Here is a 20284-nt window from a genome sequence, read left to right on the forward strand (position 1 = left end):
CACACACACACGGACACACACACACATTTACACGCACGCATGCACACAAACACGGATACACACAGATACATGCACGCATGCACACAGTTACACATACACACACGGATACACACACACACATTTACACACAAGGACACACACAGTTAAACACACACACAGATACACACACACACAAGGACACGCACAGATACATGCAGATACACGCACACACACACAGGGACAAACACACAAATCAAGATACACATACACACGCGGATGCACGCACGCACACAGACACAGAGATACACACAGACACACGCATGCACACAAACAGATACAGAGATACACACACATACATACACAGTAAGATACAGGCACAAACATACATATACACATACATATGCACATACAGACACACATACACATGCAGATACACATACATATCCACACAAACAGATGCATGCACAAACACAAGCATGCATACAATAACATGCAGATACATGCATGCAGACACATAAATGTACACACACACACACACACATGAATAAACTCAGTTAGAGTCATAAAACCAAGTGATTATTTCCATTTGTGTAATAAACTTAACTCTAACAATTAACAATCCCCTTAAAAGCCAGTAAAATAAAGTGTTTGCATTTTCTTGGATTGCTTTATTTGAGACCCTGTGAGTTTCCCTTGGGCGCTCCAGTTTCCCCCCACATGCCTATGATGTGCAGGTTGGTAGGTTAATGGACCGCTGTAAATGGACCCGAGTGTGAAGGTGAGTGGTAGAATATGAGGGTGGAGGGGGAGTTAATGAGATCGTGGGGAGAATAAAATGGGGTAGGATGGGGTTAGTGTAAAGTGGATGTTAGAGAGTTGGCATAGACTTGGTGGGCCGAAGGGCTTGTCTCTTATTTTAATTTAGCTTCGAGATAAAGCATGGAAACAGGCCCTTCAGCCCACTGAGTCTATGCCAGCCTTCGATCACCCCGACTCTAGATCTATGTTATCCAACTTTCTCAACCCCTCCCTCCACACGAGTCCGGGTGCTCCGGTTCCTTCCTGTATCCCAGAGACATGCAGGTTTGTAGGTTCACTGGCTTCTGTAAATTGTAAATTGTCCCGAGTGAGTAGGATAGTGTTAGTGTACGGGGTGATCGCTGGCCGGACAGGACTCGGTGGGCGGAAGGGGCCTGTTTTTTTGCGCAGTATCTCTAAGCTAAACTAAGCACACCTTAGCCCACACCCGCACACAACAGCCCCTGAACACACACATCAATATAAATCAGTAGGGAAAAAATGTTGGCACCAGTATTTGTTAACAGGCCCCCCCGACGAGCCACAGAAACTCATTCCCACTAGTCAATTGCTTAAACTAAGGGTGCAGAACACCAATATGATTTCCCGCGCCAGTGACGTTCCCCAGAATCACGGTCAATGCATCGGCCACTGACGGGAACCCACCTGGGGTGAAGGATGTCCTCGATGCTCCTTGGTTCCCAGTTGGCGGAGGGGCCATGGCTGGTGGAGTAGCTCGGGACTGAGTCTTGGCGTCCACGGGAGATCCTGGCATCATGGGGTGCTTCTTCTCTCCGTTGACTGTTCGTTCCACAAGAAGGAAAATCGACATTTAAAATCCTGAACTCCGTGGCATTCCCCCGAGATTGGATTAACCCACTAGTGTTTTTAGTTCAGGTTAGAGGTACAGCGGAGAAACAGGCCCCTCGAACCACCGGGTCCGCACCGACCAGTGGAATTAAACAGGCCCCTCAAACCACCCGGGTCCACACCGACCAGTGGAATTAAACAGGCCCCTCGAACCACCCGGGTCCACACCGACCACTGGAATTAAACAGGCCCCTCGAACCACCGGGTCCGCACCGACCAGTGGAATTAAACAGGCCCCTCGAACCACCGGGTCCGCACCGACCACTGGAATTAAACAGGCCACTCGAACCACCTGGGTCCACACCAACCAGTGGAATTAAACAGGCCCCTCGAACCACCCGGGTCCACACCGACCACTGGAATTATACTGATTTGACACAATATTCCTGGTCAGGAAACGATACAGAAATAGAGGACGAAAAGTTTGAGTTTCTCAAACTCACTGGAGTTTAGAAGGATGAGGGGGGAACCTCATTGAAACTTACCGAAGAGTGAAAGGTCTAGAGAGAGTAATGTGGAGAGGGTGTTTCTACTGGTTGGTGAGTCCAGGACCAGAGATCAGGGGTTCAGAATAAAAGGACGTACCTTGAGAAAGGAGATGAGGATGAATTTCTTTAGTTAGAGGGTGGTGAATCTGTGGAATTCATTGCCACAGACGGTTGTGGAGTCCAAGCCAGTGGATATTTTTAAGGTGGAGATTGGCAGATTCTTGATTAGTAAGGGTGTCAGGTGTAGGCACAAAAAGCAGGAGTAACTCAGTGGGTCAGACAGCATCTCTGGAGATAAGGAATCGTCTCGACCCGAAACGTCACCCGTTCCTTTTCTCCAGAGATGCTCTCTGACCCGCTGAGTTACTCCAGCTTTTTGTGTCTAACTTCGGTTTAAACCAAGATCTGCAGTTCCTTCCTATGGAGGGTGTCAGGGGTTATGGGGCAAAGGCAGGGGAATGGGGTTGAGAGGGAAAGATAGATCGGCCATGATTGAATGGTGGAGTAGAGCCGATGGGCTGAATGGCCTATTTCTGCTGCTGGAACTTATGAATTTGAGTTTAGTTTACTGTCATACGTACCGAGGTACAGTGAATAGGTTTTGTTGCATGCTAACCAGTCAGCGGAAAGACAATACATGATTACAATCGAGCCATCCAGTGTACAGATACATGGTAAGGGAATAACATAAATAGCATTCAGTGCAAGATAAAGCCAGTAAAATCTGATCAAAGATAATCCGAGGGTCTTCAATGAGGTAGATAGTAGTTCAAGACTGCTCTCTAGTTGCTGGTAGGATGGTTCAGTTGCCTGATAACAGCTGGGAAGAAACTGCCCCTGAATCTGGAGGTGTGCGTTTTCACGCTTCTATACCTTTTGCCCGATGGGAGAGGGGAGAAGAGGGAGTGGCCGGGGTGAGACTCGTCTTTGATGATGCTGGTGGCCTTGCTGAGGCAGCGTGAAGTGTAGATGGAGTCAATGGAAGGGAGGTTGGTTTGTGTGATGATCTGGGCTGAGTCCACAATTCTCTGCAATTTCTTGCAGTCTTTGATGGAGCTGTTCCCAAACCTTGCGGTCGGTGATGCATCCCCCATGAAATGCTTTCTATGGCGCATCTGTGGAAGTTGGTGAGAGTTATTGGGGACAGAGGTGACCAGAGAGGAGAGAGGAGCAGAGAGGAGAAAAGGTTAGAGGAGGATAATGGGTGGAACTGAACATCTGCCTGCAGCATGCGTTTTGTGATTGAGTTGGTCGAGATTGTGAGATAATTATTTCCAGACCATTTTAAATGACCACCAAACTCGTCTCCCTGTTGTAACATTTCCTGTGCTGGGAAAGGGCCACACAGAATTACAAAGAAGCTTTTCCTGCCCTTCCTGGAGAGGGAGTGATGAAAGGCGGATAAACATTCACTGCTATAACTGCACGACTGACAGCAGCACATTTCCGTCACGTATTACACGAGACGCCTTATCGTGCCAGAGCTACACAAAGCATGTAGCATAACAAGGGAGGTGACCAGTCATAGAATCACACAGCGTGGAAACAGGCCCTTTGGCACAACTTTCCCACACCGACCAACATGTCCCACCTACACTAGTCCCACCTGCCTGCGTTTGGCCCATGTCCCTCCAAACCTGTCCCACCTATGTACCTGTCCAAATGTTTCTTAAACGTTGCAATAGTCCCTGCCTCAACTACCTCCTCCGGCAGCTCTTTCCATTCACCCACCACCCTTTGTGTGAAAAAGTTACCCCTCAGATTCCTATTAAATCTTTTCCATCTCACCGTAACCCTATGTCCTCTGGTTCTCAATTCCCCCTACTCTGGGCAAAAGACTCTGTGCATCTACCCGATGTATTCCTCTCATGGTTTTATACACCGCTATAAGATCACCCTTCATCCTCATCCTCAGATATAGAGCACTAACACCCCACAGATGGGCCGAAAGGCCTGGTTTTGTGCCGTGGTTCCCATTATATCATATCAGCCAAGGATGAATTCCCATTCTTCCAGCCTGTCTTCTTGTGGCCCTTGCACTTGTTTTAATCTGCACTTTCCCTGTAGCTGTAACATTTACGTATATACTGCACTCCCTTTCTCACTACCTGACGTACTTCTGTATGGTATGATTTGCCTGGACTTGCGGGGCCAGTTTATTTACAGAGGATGGTGAGGGGCCTGGAACGAGCTGTTGGTGGGGTTGTGGTGGAGGCAGATACGATAGTGGAATGTAAGAAGCTTTTAGATAGGTAATGGATATGCGGAGAATGAACGGCTATGGATTATGTGTATGCAGATAATAGTCAGTCTTAGCATCATGTTCAGCACGGACATTGTAGGCCGAAGGACCAGTTTCTGTGTTGTACTGATCTTTGTTCGATGGAAAACCTCGCAAAACAAAGGTTTTCACGATATCACATTACACATGAATAAACCAAAACCAATCGTTAATAATCCACCGTCTCATTTCAAAGTTTCCAGTGATGGCTTTTCATACTGGGCAGCACAGTGGCACAGCTAGTAGAGATGCTGCCTCAGAGTGCCACAGACCCAGAGTGCCACAATCCTGACCACGGCTGATGTCTGTCCGTGGAGTTTGCACATTCTCCCCGTGACCGTGTGGGTTTCCTCCCACTTCCCACAAAGACATGCGGGTTTGCAGGTTAATTATCCCTCTGCAAATTGCCCCCCGGTGTAGTGGGAAGTGGATGGGAAAGTGGGATAGCGTAGAACTGGTGCAAATAGGTGATCGATGGTCGTCGTGACATCGATGGGCCGAAGGGCCTGTTTCCATGCGGTATGACCGTATCTCGGAAAATCAGGATGTGTGTAGCTTCATTGACACGTCATCTAAGAATACAGCTTTCTCCCACAGCACCTCATCTTTCGATTTGGGCAGCTTACAACCCAGTGTGTAGGAAGGAACGGCAGACGCTGGTATAAACCGTGTTCACAAAATGCTGGTGTAACTCAAACTTCAGTTGAGTCTGAAGAGGGTCTCAACCTGAAACGTCACCCATTCCTTCTCTCCAGTGATGCTGCCTGTCCTGCTGAGTTACTCCAGCATTTTGTGTCTACCTTCAGTTGCAACCCAGCAGTATGAAAACATTGATTTCTCTAAATTCAAGTATCTCCTGCATTCCCTCCCCTCCCTACAACAGCCCAAAAAGGTGGCTCACTGCCACCCTCTGGTGGACAATTAAAGACGGGCAATAAATGCTGGCCTTTCACCCAGATTTTGTCGTAGAGTCAGAGTCACAAGCACGGAAACAGGCCCTTCTGCCCAACTTGCCCATGCCGACCAAGGTGCCCCATCTACGCCAATCCCACCTGCCCACATATGACCCATATCCTTCTAAACCTTTCCTATCCATGTACCTGTCCAAGTGCCTTTTTAATTTTGTTTAGTACCTGCTTCGACGACCTCCTCTGGCAGCTTGTTCCATACACCCACCACCCTCTGAGTGAAAAAGACGTATCTTGTCCCTGTGACCGTGTGGGTTTCCTCCGGGCGTTCCAGTTTCCTCCCACATCAGCACTCTATAACTGTTGCAGATGCAACAGTGATGGGCAGGTGGAACCGCTACCTCACTGCGCCAGAGACCCAGTTAAATCATGACTTCGGATGCTGTCTGTGTGGAGTTTGCACGTTCTCCCCGTGTCCGTGTGGGTTTCCTCCTCCCACACCTCAAAGACGCGGGGGTTTGTAGATTAAGTGGCTCTCTGCAAATTGCCCCTAGTGTACAGGGAGTGGGTGAGAAAGTGGGATAACATAGAACAAGTGTGAATGGGTGATTGGTGGTCGGTATGGACTTGGTGGGCCGAAGGGCCTGCTTTCAAGCTGTACCTCTATACTAAATTAAAATAAGAAACAGGCCCTTCGGTCCACCGAGTCCCTGCCAACCCTCAAGCATCCACTTTACAATAATCCCATCCTACCATATTTTATTCTCCCCACGATCTCATTGTCCCCCTCCACCCTCTCACTGGGGTCAGTTCACATCAGTCAACTAACCTACCAACCTGCACATCGTTGACATGTGGGAGGAAACTGGAGCGCTCAAGGGAAACTCACAGGGTCTCAAATAAATGCCCCAGGAAAATGCAAACTCTTTATTTTATTGTGCCTTTAAGAGGGTTATCTCTAGACTAAACATTCCTCCAACTACTTAAAGCCCCAATAATTTCCTCATACCTGTGGCCACTCCACCACATCAAGGTATGCGGCTCCTATTAATGTAGCAAGAAAGAATGTCAACAAGCAGTAGCTGTTTGGTTAAGAGCCATTCGAAGAGGTATGAGGGCAGGTGGGTTCAAGTTCAGACAATGAGGAAGGTCTTTAGATGAGTTTTGAAATGTCAAAGGGAATTCGAGATGAGTCACTAACCCTTAATGTCAAGTAGCTCCTGAGTCAAGAGTGTTTAATTGTCATGTATACTGACAAGAGGCACAATAAAATTCTTACTTGCAACAGCATACCAGGCCTGTATATACTATGCACTCAGATAATATATAATAAACTGTCATTATTCAATTTTTTTAAAATCGCAATACTAGTGCTAAAACAAACATTAATCCTTAGCACAACCAAAGTCGCAGTGCATAGAAGTTCATAGTGAGTTTACCTTTGGGTGGTGTTCAAGATAATGTCGTTGGGAAGAAGTGATTCTTGAACATGAAGAAATAAGGAAGTGCAGATGCTAGTTTACAACAAAAAAGACACAACGTGTCCAGGTGGAGCTGATGTGGCAGTGACTGTTTAATGTATCGCCATCGCCATGGGGCCACCTCGATACTCTCATTTCCCTCCTACTGTCAGGAACAAGGTACAGGAGTCTAAAAACCATGACCACCAGGCTCAAGAATAGACACAGAGTGCTGGAGTAACTCAGCGGGTCAGGCAGCTTCCCTGGAGAACGTGGATAGGTGACGTTTCAGATTGGGGCCCTTCAGATTCTTAAGGATGGCACGGTCGCACTATCACTACAGTAGAGTTGCTGCCTTACAGCGACAGAGACCCGGGTTCGATCGTGACTACGGGTGCTGGCAGCACGGAGTTTGTACGTTCTCCCTGTGACTGCGTGGGTTTTCTCCGGGTGCTCCGGTTTCCTCCCACACACCAAAGAAATACAGGTTTGTAGGTTAATTGGCTTTGGTAAAATTGTAAATTGTGTTAGTGTGTAGGAGGATTGTGTTAGTGTACGGGGTGACTGCTTGTCGGCTCGTACTCGGTGGGTCGAAGGGCCGGTTTCAGCGCCATATCTCTAAAGTCTAAACGCCTAACGAAGGATCTTGAGCCTGGTGGTCATGGTTTTTAGACTCCTGTACCTTGTTCCTGACAGTAGGAGGGAAATGAGAGGAGTGTAGTGTGTGGCTTTTGATGATGTTGGCTGCTAACGTAACCTGGAGTTTGGGGGTGCGGGCCCAAGAAAACATGGCACCAGTGGAGATTAACGTCAGCATTGAGGTGGCCCCTTGGCGATACATTAAACATTCATTGCCACATCAGCTCCACCTGGATTTCCCCAGGGCAAGGAGCTGGGACTGTTCCCTCCACGAGCTCACGTACCCACCACTGTCTGTGTTCAAAAACTTGCCCTCTCTATCTCCATTAAACATTCCCCCTCTCGCCTTATAGCTTGGAGATCTTTGAACTATCTGTAATGGGGCTATCTTACACTAAAAGTGCTTTATCTGCACACCGTGAACTTTCATTATAATCATATCTAGTCCTTTCTTTCACTGGGATAGCACGCAACAAAACGCTTTTCACTGTAGATTATTTTTAGATATTTTTAGATTTTAGAGATACAGCGCGGAAACAGGCCCTTCAGCCCACCGAGTCCGCGCCGCCCAGCGATCCCCGCACATTAACACTATCCTACACACACTAGGGACAATTTTTACATTTGCCCAGTCAATTAACCTACATACCTGTACGTCTTTGGAGTGTGGGAGGAAACCGAAGATCTCGGAGAAAACCCACGCAGGTCGCAGGGAGAACGTACAAACTCCGTACAGACGGCGCCCGTAGTCAGGATTGAACCTGATTCTCCGGCGCTGCATTTGCTGTGATGCAGCAACTCTACCGCTGCCGTGTACCTCATTACACGTGACAATAATAAGAAACAAAACTAAATTAAAGGAAATCCTTGAGGGTATCACTGCCTCTCCTCACCCTCCAGCCCCACAGGAGCCTGTGCGTGGCTTAATAGTGTTGTATCGTGTTGAAGAGCCTAGGGTGCCCTATGGGAGTGGCACAATGACGCAGCACCGGGGACCTGGGTTCGACCCTGCCAACGCCTGCTGACAGAGACTTTTACTTTGGGCGGTCACGGTGGCGCAGAGGTAGAGTTGCTGCCTTACAGCACTTGCAGCGCCGGAGACCCGGGTTCGATCCCGACTGCGGGTGCTGTCTGTACGGAGTTTGCACGTTCTCCCCGTGACACGTGGGGTTTCTCCGAGATCTTCAGTTTCCTCACACACTCCAAAGACGTACAAGTCTGTAGGTTAATTGGCTTGGTAAATGTAAAAATTGTCCCTTGTGGGTGTGGGGTAGTGTTAATGTGCGGGGATCGCTGGTGGGTGCGGACCCGGTGGGCCGAAGGGACTGTTTCCGTGCTGTATCTCTAAACTAAACTAAAAACAAAAGTGCTCAGGTTTCCTCCCACACCACAAAGATATGAAAAGATGTAGGTTAATTGGCTTCGGTAACATGGTACGTTGTCCCTAATCTGTAGGATGGTGCTTAGATTTGGGTGATCGCTGGTTGGCATGGACTCATTGGGCGAAGGGCCTGTTTCCGCGCTGTATCCCCAAAGTCTAAAGCCTGATTGTTGCGGGAACGAAGCCATCCTTGAACCTGTAGAAACAAGGAACTGCAGAAGCAGTTTGTAGTCGATAGTGTCATAGAGTTATAGTCATACAGCATGGAAACAGGCCCAACATGTCCCATCTACACAAGTCCCACCTACCTGTATTTGGCCCATATCCCTCTAAGCCTATTTTATCCATGTGCCTGTCTAAATGTTTCTTAAACATTGTGATAGTACCTGCCTCAACTATCTCCTCTGGCAGCTCAGTCCATCCACCTACCACCCAATTGTTAAAATAAGTTGCTCCTCACATTCCTATTAAGTTTTTCCCTCCTCACCTATGTCCTCTGGTTCTCGGTTCCCCTTCTCTGGGTAAATTACTCTATGCACTTACCCGATCTATTCCTCTCATGATTTGGTACACCTCTTCAAGACAGCTCATCCTCCTGCACTCCAAGGAATAAAGTCCTAGCCTGCTCAACCACTCCCTCTAGCTCAGGCCCTCGAGTCCTTGCAACACCTTTGTAAGTCCTTTCTGCACCCTTTCCAGCTTGACCACATCTTTTGTATAACAGGGTAATTTAAAACTGAACACAATACTCTGAAGAAGTTCCTGGATAGTGCTTCCAAGGAACTCTTTACGTTACTTTACTTTAGAGATACAGCACAGATACAGGCCCTTCAGCCCACCATATCCTCATTGACGGGTGATCACTCCGTACTGTGACATTACCCTATACCCTGGGGACAATTTACAATGTTTTTTACCGAAGCCAATGAACCTATTAGCCAATCAACCTACATCTTTTGGAGTGTGGGAGGAAACTGGAGCACCCGGAGAAAACCCTCGCGGTCACGCGGAGAGCGTACAAACTCTGTGCAGACAGCACCCGTGGTCAGGATCAAACCCAGACTCTATCGCTGTGCCGCCGTGCCGCCCACAATTCCACAGTCAAAGGAAGAAAATGATTGCACACTGTTGATTCACTCACCAAAACAAACCATGCACGGGTGAGTGATGTCCAAGCAGAGAGACAGCAAATCTATTAAAGATCGGGTTGCATAGTGGCGCAGCGGTAGAGTTGCTGCCTTGCAGTGCCAGAGACGTGGGCTTGATCCTGACTACGTGTGCTGTCTGTAGAGTTTGTACGTTCTCCCTGTGACCACGTTGGTTTTCTCCGGGTGCTCCAGTTTCCTCCCACACTCCAAAGACGTACAGGTTTGTAGGCTAATCGGCTTGGTAAAATTGTAAATTGTCCCTAGTGTGTGTAGAATAGAGTCAGTGTGTGGGGATCGCTGGTCGGCGCGGATTCGGTGGGCCGAAGGGCCTGTTTCCGCGCTGAATCTCCAAACTAAACTAACCTGGGTGGCCCTGTCTCTTTCAAATGGGAGACTGTGAAAATGAACGGATCCATCTTCAGTACTTACCAGCTGCTGCCAACCAAAATGAGGATGATCTTTAAAAAAAAATTTGCTTAGCCACAGAATGGGAATATTAAAAATTTAGTTAATGCAGTTTAGATTACTCTAGTGAGATCCTCGAGGTCTGAGCGACTGACTATCCCTGTGATGAATAGCTGTAATCTGCGGGAAGCTCATTTGCTTATTCTATTAGTGGGGATGGAAAAGCAAAGCAGAATTCAGAAATTGGATTCAGAAATCGGAGGTGCAAAGGGAATTGGGAGTGCTGGAGCAGGATTCCCAAAAGGTTAATTTGCAGGTTGCATCAGTAGTAAGAAAGGCGAATGTAATGTTAATATTTATTTGTGAGGCGATTAGCATATAAAATCACGGGTATAATGACGAGGCAGAAGGAAGGGCCTGTTTCTTTACGGCACCTCAGACCTAACTGAATCTATGAAGATACCATTTTAATATCCCACATAGACCATGTCCCCCTTGTTAAAAAATGTGGGATTGTGGGAATGGGAACGAGAATGGGAAAGATATCATGACCCCCAACACCCCCCCCACTGCAAACCCCCCCCCCCCCTCGTATTCCCCAGTTCACCATTCATCGTCAGCCTCAGTCCCAAATGCAGATAACTCTCAGTAACTCTAAATAAGGCCAGGGAGAATGGAGAGCTGGACACACAAGGAACTGCAGATGCTGATTTACAAAAAGAGACACAAAGTGCTGGAGTAACTCAGCGGGTCAGGCAGCATCTCTGCAAAACATGGATAGGCGACATTTCGGGTCGGGGCCCATCTTTTCCAGAGGTGCTGCCTGACCCACTGAGTTACTCCAGCACTTTAGTCTCTTTTTTGTAAGCCGACATTTGCAGTTCTCCGTGTCTCCAAAGAATTCTACTGTGTCTAGGTACATGTGACAATAAAGAACCATTGATTTGAGCACCAACTCTCAAGTACAAAGCACAGTCTGAAAAAGGTCTTGCACCGACATTTAAAAGCCATTTGGACAGGTATATGGACAGGTTTAAAGGGATATGGGCTAAACGTGTGCAGGTGGGACTAGTGTAGATGAGGCACATTGGTCGGCATGGGCAAGCTGGGCTGAAGGGCCTGTTTCCATGCTGTACTTTTAGGGTCCCCACGCAAAAGGTCACCTATCCATGTTAGAGTTTAGAGATACAGCATGGAAACAGGCCCTTTGGCCCACCAAGTCCATGCCGACCAGGATCACTCCATACACTAGCACTACCCTACAAAATAGGGACAATTTACAAGTTAGAGAAGCCAATTAACCTACAAACCTGCACGTCTTTGGAGTGTGGAAGGAAACTGGGGCACCCGGAGAAAACCCATGCGATCACAGGGAGAACGTACAAACTCCGTACGGACAGCACCCGTAGTCAGGATTGAACCCGGGTGCCTGGCACTGTAAACAGCAACTCTTACCGCTGCGCCACTTTGTCATTTCTGTGTTCTCCAGAAATGTCGCCCGATCCGCTGAGTTACTCCAGCACTCTGCGTCTTTTTTTTGTTGTAAACCAGCATCTGCAGTTCCTTGTTTCTGTATTGAACAGTACAGCACAGGAATGAGGCCTTCAGTCCCTGCCGTACATGAAGCCAAGATACACTTGGTTGGCGTGGACTCGGAGGGCAGAAGGACCTGTTTCCGCGCTGTATCTTTAAACTCGACTAAACTAAACACAAAATGCAACCACAAGGATTGCTGGCCTGGGAATTCATTGCCCAAAACTAATCTTGGCTGATGGGCTGTCTATAATCCCTTCCACACAATTGAATGGAAAGCCCCAGAGGGCAGTTCACCTCCTGTACGGCACAGCGTGGCGGCAGGCATCTTAATCAGCCGTGCCAGCTGTGACCGCTGAATTCCAACCGCTCCTTTCTCAGAATGTCTTCACTCTTTCACTGCCAGCAAGCAGTCTGCCTCCATCACCTGTTTAATCCTCCTCAGCGAGCAAGGGCCCAGTGTTTCTCATCACTGCCCCAGCAGACAATGCCAGGACAGGGCCAACTCACTCCTGCTGTACCCGCTCGAGATAAGATCGGCTGAAACAACAGAGCACCTGCAAACTCTAAAGAGGTTTCCTGGAAGGCTCGCACCTGCCCGAGGTTTCTGGTTGGCGTGGTGTGTGAACTCTCTGCCTGCCCAGGCTGGGAACGTGCGAGCAAGAGCACCTGTGCTTGAGTGGTTTAGTGTACGCGGGCGGCTGTGAGTGTGGGAGAGAGTGTGTATAACTGTGGGTGTGTGAGAGATGGTCATATTCACACGGGTCATTGAGGAGTGTAACTGTGCGTCAGGGGGGGTGTTGCGTGTCCCTCCGTGTGTCAGGGTGTGTGTGTCAGTGTATCTGTGTGTGTGTGTGTGTTTATGTGTGTGTGTGTGTGTGTGTGTGTGTGTGTGTGCATGTGTACGTGTGTTAGTGTGCGTGTGCTTGTGTCTGTCAGAGTGTGTGTACATTGTGTGCATGGGAGAGTCTCTGTAATGAAGTGTATTTCTGTATCTGTGATTGTGCAGCTAGATGTGTCTGTACAGATGCGTGTATGTGTCAGTACTGCTGGCCACGTGTCTGTCTCTGTTTAGCACTGGGGTACAGTACGGGTGGGATAGGCCCGTCACTGTATAACACTGGGTACAGTACTGGTGGTGATAGGCCTGTCGCTGTATAATACTGGGGTACAGTACTGGTGGGGACAGGTCGGTCGCTGTATAATACTGGGGTACAGTACTGGTGGGGACAGGTCTGTCACTGTATAATACTGGGGTACAGTATTGGTGGGGATAGGTCTGTCACTGTATAATACTGGGGTACAGTACTGGTGGTGATAGGTCTGTCGCTGTATAATACTGGGGTACAGTACTGGTGGGGACAGGTCTGTCACTGTATAATACTGGGGTACAGTATTGGTGGGGATAGGTCTGTCACTGTATAATACTGGGGTACAGTACTGGTGGTGATAGGTCTGTCGCTGTATAATACTGGGGTACAGTACTGGTGGGGACAGGTCTGTCTGCTGTACTGCCTGTGAGCAGTCTGCTCTCATTTCCATGGGGCTACATGTGGGTATCCATCATTACCTACAGGTAGGGCCGGTCTGAGCTGTGTCGTAGTAGTGTTTCCGATGGTCTGTTGTAGGTTATTTGGGAGGCTTTTAGGCAGGCGCATGGATATGTGGAGAATAGAGGGATATGGATCACGTGTAGAGGCAGAGGAGATTAGTTGGACTTCGCGTCATGTTCAGCACGGACATTGTGGGCCTGTGCTGTACTGTTCTATGTCACTGCTGGGCTTAAGTTCATTCCCATTGTCCCCACATCTCCGCACACTTGGACCTGCCCCTCCCCAGGAGATCTGAGGTCCACCTTAGTTAAGGTAGTCCATCCAAGTTGATCTAATGGCAGGGGCAGAAAACCGACTGATTGGACCTAATACCTACATCAGGAGGAGTCTTGGTTTAGTTTAGTTTATTGTCACATGTACAGTGAAGATGCGATCGACTATTGGATAGGCACATGGATATGCAGGGAATGGTTTAATATAGTTTCGTTTATTTTATTGTCACGTGTACCGAGGTACAGTGAAAAGCATTTTGTTTTGTGCTATCCAGTCAGCAGAAAGACTATACATGATTACAATCAAGCCGTCCACAGTGTACAGATACAGGATAAAGGGAATAACATTTAATGCAGGATAAAGTCCAGTCAGGTCCGATTAAAGGTAGTCTGAGAGTCTCCAATGAGGTAGATGGTCTCTAGTTGGTGAGAGGATGGTTCAATTGCCTGATAACAGCTGGGAAGAAATGTGTAGGAAGGAACTGCAGATGCTGGTTTAAACCGAAGATAGACACAAAAATCTGGAGTAACTCAGTGGGACAGGCAGCATCTCTGGAGAGAAGGAATGGGTGACGTTTCGGGTCGAGACCCTTGAGTCTGAAGAAGGGTCTCGACCTGAAACGTCACCCATTCCTTCTCACCAGAGATGCTGCCTGTCCAGCTGAGTTACTCCAGCTTTTTGTGTCTATCTTGGGAAGAAACTGTCCCTGAATCTGGACTTGTGCATTTTACACTATTGTACCTCTTGCCTGATGGGAGAGGGAAGAGGGAGTGACCAGGGACTGCCTCGAAGCCTGTTCTATGGCCTGAAACTACCTTCTAGCCATTGGCATATCCCAAATTGGCATTTTCTAACAACGATGATAAAAACAATTGCTGCAAGATCCACCACAACAGGGAGTGCTACGGCCCCAAACCTACAAAGTGACTGCTTTAATCCAGGAGCAAGGAGTGGAGGGAGAGATCATTGAATTAAGTCAATGGGAGGTGACGGCTTGGGAATTATGGTATGTAATTCCAGACCTCAGACACTCCAAGGTAACCTTTGGCAGTCGATTAACTAAATGGTCTCCAACAAAACTGGAATGAAATGGAAAGATTAGTTGCACGTGGATCTGAGAGATGATACCAGTCCAAGGCTGAATTCACGCGGGACGCAGGCGAAAATGATTCTGCTTGAATGAGCCTTCCAGATGCTCGACACAATGAAATACTGCCGGTTAAGTCACTCACCCATTAACTGGCTCCAAGTTATGAACCGTCTCATTATTTAGACTAAAGCGGTATTCCACAACCTATTGAACTCTGCGCACTGGGAAAGTCTCACATTGTCATGCCTAGTGAAACAGGAGGCCACTCAGCCCACTGGGTCAATGCTAATATTTGATCCATCCCCCCCCCCCCAACCCTGATTTCCCTGTAGACCATGACATAAGAGCAGAATTGGGCCATTTGGCCCATCGAGTCTGCTCCACCATTCAATCATGGCTGATCTACTTTGCCCTCACAATCTCATTCTCCTGCCTTCTTTTACATTGGCCTAGAAATATGGCATTGAGGGGTGGTTCCGATCACATTCAATAACAAACCAGCCCCGAAGGGCCGAATGGCCAACTCATATGTTCATACGTCACAGGAGCAGAATTAGGCCATTCGGCCCAAAGAGTCTACTCTGCCATTCCATCACAGCTGATCTATTTTCCCCTCACAACCCCATTCTCCTGTCTTCTCCCAGTAACATTTGACGCCCTGACAAATCAAGACCCTGATTAAAAATACCCAGTTGCATGGTCTCCACTGCTGTCTGCGACAATGAATTCCACACGTTCACCACCCTCTGACTAAAGAAATTCCTCCTCAACTCCTTTCTAAAGGTACGTCTTTATATTCCGAGGCTGTGCCCTCTGGTCCAAGACTCTCCCACTACTGGAAACATCCTCTTCACATCCACTCTATCCAGGCCTTTCATTATCCAGTAGGTTTCAATAAGGCCCCATCCTTCTGAACTCCAACAAGTACAGATCCAGTGCCATCAAACGCTCTTCATATGCCTGCTTCTATATGTCTAGGTTTCAATGAACCATGGCCAGGAAATGCTGGAAAGAAGCCAATAGTTATGAAGCTAGCTTCGTCCAACAGCCACGTGGTAAAGACCAGAACATCTGCCGTCTCAGTGTTTGTTTAGTTACAGTGCGGAAACAGGCCCTTTGGCCCACTGAGTCTGTGCCGACCAGCGATTACCCCGTACACTAACACTACCCTACACACTAGGGACAATTTACACATTTTTGACCGAAGCAAATTAGCCTACAAACCTGTATGTCTTTGAAGTGTGGGAGGAAACTGGAGCACCCGGAGAAATCCCATGCGGTCAAAGGGAGGCACGTACAAACTCCGTACAGACAGCTCCCGTGGTCATGATCGAACCCTGGTCTCTGGCGCTGTGAGGCAGCAACTCTACCACTGCACCACTGTGCCTGCCCTTAGTTGTAAGCTAAGCTTTGATCTGATGACCAGTTTAGAGTGGGTTGAGTGAGCACTTTGCAGAGTATTCCTTTCAGTCTCTGGAGAGGATCTTAAGCTGCCAGTGGTCAGTCACTCTAGTCAACGGTGTGGTGTGGACAGTGAAGAAGGTTGTCCCAGGTTACAACAGGATCTAGATCAACAGGGAAAGTGGGCAAAGGAATGGCAGATGGAGGTTAAATCAGACAAGTCTGAGGTGATGCATTTTGCAAAGACAATGAGCACAGGAACAGGCCCTTCAGTCCACCGGGTCTCAACCACTCTCGGTGGCCTCATCCACGCCAGAGACCCAGGTTCAATTCTGACCTCGGCTGCTCCCTGTGTGGAGTTAATTGGCCTCTGTAAAATCGCCCCTCATGAGCAGGGAGTGGATGAGAAAGTCGGATAACCTGGAAGTAATCTGAAGGAGTGATCGATGGTCGGCGTGGTCTTGGTGGGCTGAGGGGCCTGTTTCCATGCTGGATCTCTGAAATGAGCACAGCAGATGTCTCAATACCAGACAGAGGATAACATAACATTAGCCTGCCGATGTTAAATTTAGATCCAGGCTTCTGACCTGCAGCAGATATTATTGGACTGGGATTAAGGGAGGAATTGAAAGCAAATTGTTTTGTTGTTTGTGAGGGTCTGGGGAAGATTGTGACTCAACGAATGCCGTGGAATGTAAGTGGGCGAAGGTGGAAGGAGTGATGGTGTGAATCAACGCACTGGGACCCAGCAACCACCTTCACATTCATCAGCAAATGGACTGGGTTCAAACCACCCGAGCTTCCTCCAGGAAAAAACGCCTCAGTTTCTACACACCCTTCACAGTGTTCTTTAGCTAGTTGTTTACATTCACCGTACCACCGTTTTATTCCAGATTTAGACTTTAGACTTTAGAGATAGAACACGGAAACAGGCACTTCGGCCCACTGAGTCCATGCCGACCAGCGATCACCCCGTACACTGACACGAGTCCTACACGCTAGGAACAGTTGGCAATTTTACAGAAGCCAAACCTGTGTAGAAAGGAACTGCAGATTCTGTTTTACAATGAAGATAGACATAAAAGGCTGGAGAAACTCAGCAGGCCAGGCAGCATCTCTGGAGAAAAGGAACAGGTGACGTTTAGGGTCGAGACCCCATTTTCAGAATCTACAAACCTACACACCTGTACGTCTTTGGAGTGTGGGAGGAAACCGGAGCACCCGGAGAAAACCCACGCAGTCACAGGGAGAACGTACAAACTCTGTACAGACAGCACCGGTCGTCAGGATCAAACCCGGGACCCTGGAATGCAGCAACTGTACCGCTGCACCACTGCGCCACCCATGATTATGTTACCCAATATACGACTGTGAAGAGTCCCAACACAAAATCTGAGCTTCTTAAGTGGCTCAGAGTTTTGTTTAGAGAGACAGCATGAGATAGGCCCTTCAGCTCACTGAACCCATGATGACGAACAACCACATCTACGTTATCACACTTTCTCAACCACTCCCTGCACATTGAGGGGGCTATTTGGAATTAATTTATAAACCCACATGTCTTTGGGGTGTGGGAGGAAACCGGAGCACCTGGAGAAAACCCGTGCAGTCACAGGGAGAACGTGTGAACTCCACACGGACAGCACCCATGGTCAGAATCAAACCCGGGTTCTCGGGCACTGTGAGGCAGCAGCTCTACCCGCTGCACCACTGCGCCTATCATTAAATTCAGTCATTTGGAAAGTATGTGAGCTTTCGCAAACGGAGGATTTTGAACAGTTCCCCAAGCAGGTTACTACACAATGAAGATTACATATTATGTTTAACATTGTCATGTGTACAGAGGTACGGTGAAAAGCATTGTTTTGAAATCTACCCAAAGAGATCAGATTATACTTTACATAAATACAATCAAGTCAAACTCAAGTACAATAAAGAAAGCAAAGGGGAAGATACAGAGTGCACCATATAGTATAGAGTGCAGAATATGATACGAGTGCAGAATATAATATGATGCAGAATATAATGTACAGTGCAGAGTAGGCAGACCTGACTATGGGTGCTGTCTGTGCGGAGTTTGTATGTTCTCTCTGCGACTGTGTGGGTTTTCTCTGGGAGCTCCGGTTTCCGTCCACATCCCGACATGTGCATTTGTACGTTAATTGGCTTCTGTAAATTGTCCCCAGTGTGTAGGATAAAACTACTGTATGGGGATCATTGGTCAGCACGGACTCGGTGGGCCGAAGGTCCTGTTTCCACGCTGCATCTCTAAATTAAACTAAGCTAAGCACACAGCAGCCCACACCCACACACGACACTCCCCGAACACACACTTCAATTTATGCTAGCAGGAAATAATGTTGGCACCTGGCACTTGTCAAGATTCCTTTCTCTCTCTCCCTCTCTCTCTCTCTCTCTGTTGTGCTCGCTCTCTCTCTCTCTCTCTCTCTCGTCTCTCTCTCTCTCTCTCTCTCTCCCTCTCTCTCTCTCTCTCTCTCTCTCTCTCTCTCTCTCTCTCTCTCTCTCTCTCTCTCTCTCTCTCTCTCTCTCTCTCTCTCTCTCTCTCTTCTCTCTCTCTCTCTCTCTCTCTGTCACTCTCTCTCTGTCACCCTTTCCCTCTGTCATTTTCTCACTCTCTGTCCTTCTCTCTCTCTCTGTCCTCTGTCCTTCTCTCTCTCTCTCTCTCTGTCCCTCTCTCTCTCTGTCCATCTCTCTGTCCGCCTCTTTCTCTGTCCATCTCTCTCTGTCCATCTCTCTCTCTGTCCCTCTCTCTCTCTCTGTCCCCATCTCTCTCTGCCCCCTCTCTCTCTCTCTGCCCCCCTCTCTCTCTCTCTGTCCCCCTCTCTCTCTCTCTGTCTCTCTGTCTCTCTGTCTCTCTCTCTCTCTCTCTCTCTCTGTCACTCTCTCTCTGTCACTCTCTCTCTGTCACTCTCTCTCTGTCACTCTCTCTCTCTCTCTCTCTCTGTCCCCCTCTCTCTCTGTCACTCTCTCTCGCTCTCTGTCCCCCGTTCCGTCTCTCTCTGCCACTCTCTCTCTCTCTCTGTCACTCTCTCTCTCGCTCTCTCTCACACACACATACACACACATTCCCAGTTACAAAGAGCTGGCACCAGTCCAAGGGAAGGCATCTGTGACTTGATGCTGGCACAGATTCAGATGTGGGTATCCCCACAGTGAGTCTCCACACCCACTAATACACAGGACTCGCAAACGCCTCTCATTAACTTAACAGATGCCAAAAGCCAAACACTGACATGCTACGCACACACACACACACACACTGTCGAGCAGTTAGCATGAAGAAAGAAGTGATGGAAATGAAAGGGAGAAATATACAAAAAGAGAAACAAGAACTCTTTTTAGTTTAGTCTAGAGGCACAGTGCAGAAACTGGCCCATCGGCCCACCGAGCCCAGGCCAACCAGCAATCCACGTACATTAACACTACCCTGCACACGAGGAACAAGTTACAATCTTTACCGAAGCCAATTAACCTACAAATCTGTACGTCTTTGGAGTGTGGGAGGAAACCGGAGCACCCGGAGAAAACCCAAGCAGGTCACGGGGAGAACGTGCAAACTCCGTACAGACAGAACCCGTAATCAGGATTGAACCCGGGTCTCAGGCGCTGTAAGGCAGCAACTCTCCCGCCACGCCACCTGCATTTCTGTAGCAACTGTTGCAGCCTTATCAGGACACCCAGCACAGCAAATCAAATATTTTTGTAGTGTGATCATTGTTGTTATGTACCAAACGCAGCGACTGATTATGACCAGAGAGATCCCATAAACTTCGAGGAGCCAACAAACGTAAATTTTTGGCAGGTAAATAGAAACAAAAGGGCGGCACGGTGGCGCAGAAGGTAGAGCCGCTGTCTCATAGCACCGGAGACCCCGGTTCGATCCTGACCTTTGGTGCTGTCTGTGTGTGTGTGTGGAATATGCACGTTCTCCCTGTGACCACGTGGGTTTCCTCCGGGTGCTCTGGTTTCCTCCCACATCCCAAAACCATCTGTGTTTGTAGGGTAATTGGCACCTGTAAAATAGCCTCAGTGTGCTGGAAGTGGCTGAGTTACTCC

General features: G+C 48.3%; 1 protein-coding gene across 2 annotated transcripts in view; it reads right to left on the reverse strand.

The window, feature by feature from the left end:
- The window catches only part of LOC144604415 (protein CBFA2T1-like), a 117560-nt gene that overhangs the window by 36987 nt on the left and 60289 nt on the right, over positions 1-20284 (reverse strand). For both annotated transcript variants that reach the window (XM_078418804.1, XM_078418805.1), the window contains exon 2: positions 1444-1578. In XM_078418804.1, the coding sequence (XP_078274930.1) occupies positions 1444-1578 (135 nt within the window). The remainder of the gene's footprint in view (positions 1-1443; positions 1579-20284) is intronic.

Source organism: Rhinoraja longicauda, chromosome 22 (genome assembly GCF_053455715.1).
Source record: "Rhinoraja longicauda isolate Sanriku21f chromosome 22, sRhiLon1.1, whole genome shotgun sequence".
NCBI lineage: Eukaryota > Metazoa > Chordata > Chondrichthyes > Rajiformes > Arhynchobatidae > Rhinoraja > Rhinoraja longicauda.